General features: G+C 43.2%; 1 protein-coding gene across 3 annotated transcripts in view; it reads right to left on the bottom strand.

Moving 5' to 3' along the window:
• Positions 1 to 4,421, bottom strand: part of Yeats2 (YEATS domain containing 2) — a 94,471-nt gene that overhangs the window by 37,807 nt on the left and 52,243 nt on the right. For all 3 annotated transcript variants that reach the window (XM_005368933.2, XM_026790158.1, XM_026790157.1), the window contains 3 exons: positions 4,173 to 4,276; positions 2,874 to 2,981; positions 2,306 to 2,488 (listed from right to left, as the gene is read on the bottom strand). In XM_005368933.2, coding sequence (XP_005368990.1) covers positions 2,306 to 2,488; positions 2,874 to 2,981; positions 4,173 to 4,276 — 395 coding nt within the window. The remainder of the gene's footprint in view (positions 1 to 2,305; positions 2,489 to 2,873; positions 2,982 to 4,172; positions 4,277 to 4,421) is intronic.

Genomic DNA, 4,421 nt, shown 5'->3' with positions numbered 1-4,421 from the left:
GTAGACCAGGCTGGTCTCGAACTCACAGAGATCCGCCTGCCTCTGCCTCCCGAGTGCTGGGATTAAAGGCGTGCGCCACCATCACCCGGCTTTGTCCTCTGGTTTCTACAAGCATGTTGTGGCATTCTCCTACCCCAAAATGCAAAATAAAGAAACGAATACAACCTTTTATTTTTTTTTATTGGTAAAATCATATATTTCCTTGGTCCAGTGAGACTGCTGGCCGGGTAAAGGCACTTGTTACTAAGCTGATCATCTGAGTTTGATCTCTGGGACCCACAAGATGGAGAGAACTAACTCCATCAAGTAGTCCTCTAACTGTCTCACATCTGTGTCCCTATACACATGGATAAATGTAAAAAACAAGGACAAGAAAAAAAACAAATCCTTTCCCCCTATATATAGCATAATATATTTTAAATAACAAGTAAGAAGCTGGAGAGATGTCTCAGAGGCTAAAAGCACAGGGCTTGATTCCCCTCCCCCCATATCGGCTCATAGCTGTCTGCAACTCCAGTCTTAGAGGAATTTGATACCCTCATCTAGTCTCTGAGGCACTGCGTGCACACACTTAGGCAAAAGACATGTACACATAAAACAAACAAACAAACAAACAAACAAACAAACAAACAAACAAACAAGAGGTTTTAAAAAGTAGCATGTGCTGGGCGATGGTGGCGCACGCCTTTAATCTCATCACTCGGAGGCAGAGGCAGGCGGATCTCTGTGAGTTTGAGGCCAGCCTGGTCTACAAGAGTTAGTTCCAGAACAGGAACCAAAAGCTATGGAGAAACCCTGTCTCGAGAAAAAAAAAAGTAGCTTGTGTAAGACAGCCTGAATAGAAGTTAAGCCACAGAAGCCATCTGAGCAACTCCAAAGGCAAAGGCAGAAGGACTGCAGGCCAGTCTGGGTAACAAGGTTGACCTAACCTCAAAATACAGAGTAAAAAGAAGCTGAGCTCAGTTGCAGAATACTTGTCTGACACACATGAGGCCCCAGGTTCTACTGTGTTGTTGGCAAGCACAGAACAATAGTTACAAACAGCAAATGATTCACTGAAGGGGTGGCAGAGCTCGCCTGAGGCCAAAGCAATGCTACGACATTTTCTAGCTGCCCAGGGCATCTGAGGCAGCAGGCAGCTTATGAAAAACTAATTCCCAGGCCCGTGGGGGAAAATTGTGACGCAGTAAATTTGGGACAGATAAGGAATTGCTATGTTTTAAATCAGAAGATAAACTGTCTGCTGAGATAAGTTTTGGAAACATTACAGATTCTTACAGATTTAAAAACAACTTGTAACACTGAATTTTCATCTTTACCCCGAGAGAGGCCTACTTATCTAAACTAACCCAGTTTATGTAATATCATCTTCCATTTTAGAGCATTCTTCTCAAAACAATTCACTCTCCTAGACAGTCTGGGCTTTGAAGCTGAAATATAAACACCCACAAAACATTCCCAATAGCTTCAGAACATACCCGCCAAACACCAGGATAACTACGTATTCCAAAAGCAAGCTTAGGTTAGAGAAGACACCTTATAAATCTCACCAGTCCTGGCGTGGTACATTTGGAGCAAAAAGACACAAGTTTCAAGCCTCCTGTCACTCCCTAGCTATATGCTATGTTCATATATTCTCCAGGAAGGTTCCAAACCCCTCAAACTCATGGTTTTCACATCATAAAATGGGAATGAAAAATACCTGCTTGAATGTATAGTCTGAGAACTACAAGAAACATATAAATATGAGCATGGCATACAAGCAGGAGATAGATTTAATATGTGACTGACGTGGTAGAATATGGATTATGTACTTCAAAGTTCCCTATATGCTTATTCTCTGGTACTTCAAAGTTATTAATAAAATGAACCAAATGGCACACACTTGCAATCCTAGAGTTTTGGGATATTGAGATACTAGGGTTGCCTTGAATCTAAGGTCATCTCAAAACAAAACGAATCACACAACCTGGACAAATGAACAGATCAAAACAATGCACACTTAGACTGAAATCAAGTAGTAAGCCGACAGGCCTGCTACTTTTATGCTGGAGAGAGGCTTCAATGTCCCCTACGCCCTTTAGACTATTCCTGGAGCTTCTGTTTAAACACGTCCACTCTTATCAGGGACAGAAGGAACAGGACACATGTTACTGAGTCTTTTCTGAATGGGCTAACATCCACAGGTTTGCACGGGCTCAGCAACTCATTCACCCTAAATCATTTTGGCATCTGTCAGCTATTCAGATAAATAACCTACATTTGTACCTTGGCACTCCACCCCCACCCCAAAAACCATACAAACCTTGGAGGGCGGAATCTTTGGGGACTGAGTCGTCCCTTCTCCAGCACTTATGACCTGTTTTTGAGGGGATACAGCTATCATGTGACCCCCTTTCACAGTCACATACTGAGGGAATGGTGATTGGTTGGCAGCTCCTGTGGTGGACACATGAGGGGCTTCCCCAGGTTCCTGTTTGATGATCACCTTGCAACAAACAATGACACAGAGTAAGTACCCAATGGGGGTGTAGGAGGAAGAACCTACTGTTAACATTTGAATCTAGTCTCTCTGCAATGATATTAATAATAAAGCTTGGTATTCCAGGATGGCTTCATGAGAAAGGAAAAAATACTGCTTTATTAGTCCTTAAGAGGTAGTAAAGGGGCCAAACAGGCTCTCAACTCGATCCCATGACTCTTCTGTCACTTGTCACAAGGCTGGAAAGCAGTAGAGAGACACAACCCAGTCTGTGACCTCCGAACTCCCGTTTCACTGTACTCCCAGGATATGGACCTCAGAACTAAGGCCTATGTCTGAACAGTGGAAAACGACCACTGGTCCCGGGGGCATCACTGTGGCACACACTCACCTTTGTGAAAGCTCCAAGTCCTCCAGTTACAGCTTTGGGGCTTTGCACTTTAGGGTGACTGCCGATTGGGCAAAGAGGTGGCATAGATGCAAATAAAGAATCCTCCTGCTGTGTGTAAAACCATTTATTACACAATAGGCCAAAACAAATTATTTCAGATATTCCAGCCACTTACATTTAATGTAAACCCACCACACCCAATAACACAAAGACAAAAGAAAACAAAAACCCACAATGCTCATGGATCTTCCAAGTTTCTATTAAGCCACTGTAATTCCCTTCTCAAAGCAAATAAAGAGTGAGGTATACATTCCCACCTGAGCTCCTCTAACACCTCAGCACTCAGGAGGCTGACAAAGGGAGACTGCTAGTTCACTCTAGCCTGGACTACATGGTGAGACCCTGCCTCAAAATACAAAAACAAGGAAACCAAATGTCCTGACGAATGTTAGAGTTCTGTTTAAATTTTTAGTGATTAACTTTATTGTTTATGACAGGGTATCATGTAGCCAAGGCTGGTCTCACTATCTAGTCAAAGACAAACTTGAACTTCTGATCCTGGTGCCTCTACTTCCTGAGTGCTCTGATTACATGTGTACACCAGAACACTTGGTTTTATGTAGCACTGGGGATTAAATCCAGGGCCTTGTGCAAATCAGGCAAGTATTCTACCAGTGTTGTACAGCAGTTTCCTGAAGAATAAAACATTCTTTCTCCCAGGGAAGCTCTGTTAAATACAAGGTAAACAACTCAAAATAGCTTCCGAAGTCCCTGAAACTGAGCAAATTCACCAGGGTCCTTCCTCTAAGAAGAAGTAAAAAGGACTGTAGAGATTCCCTCTCAGATAAGGAAAACTGCAAAGACTCTGAGACCAGCCTGAAGAAGCAGAAACCAGCCCAGCTGTCGACGGAGAGTGTGTGAGTGTGAGTGTGCGCGTGCGTGCGCAGTGCCCACAGAGGCTAGAAGCAGGTGCTGGAACCCTTGAAGCTGAAGTAACAGAGAGTTGTGGGCTGCCGGGTAGGTGCAGGTCCTTTGCAAGAACAGCAAGCACTCTGAATGGCTGAGTCATTTCTTCACCCTCTATAGAAGTATTTTTAATACAACTGTCCCCTCCACAAAATAAGTAAGGCCGCCTCTTTCCCCACACTGAGCTTTCAAATTGATACTGGGTGATCACTTGATAGACATACTGAGAACTGTCTTCTATCCCAGGAGGAAACTAAGTGAGGAAATAATCTTCAAGATAACTGTCATCAGTTGGTACGCCTTCTGAGTCTGCACACAGCAGGGAGAGCTTACCTTGACCGTAGATGTTAAGAAACTACTTCCATGAATTTTAGGAACAGGGGACCCTGTTCCTTGGGAAACCTGAGAGGCCACTGGGAGCTTGCTTGTAGGACTTCCTGATATGCAAAACAGATTTAACAATTATGTATCAATAAAATAAAGTTTACAAATATATTTTAAAATCATTTTCTACCACCCGTCCATGCTTTCAATTACTAAGGGTTAAAAATTCAGAACTCTAAGTCTAAACACACGAGCATA

Source organism: Microtus ochrogaster, unplaced genomic scaffold, assembly GCF_000317375.1.
Source record: "Microtus ochrogaster isolate Prairie Vole_2 unplaced genomic scaffold, MicOch1.0 UNK43, whole genome shotgun sequence".
Lineage (NCBI taxonomy): Eukaryota > Metazoa > Chordata > Mammalia > Rodentia > Cricetidae > Microtus > Microtus ochrogaster.
This window is presented reverse-complemented; position numbering and strand designations above follow the sequence as displayed.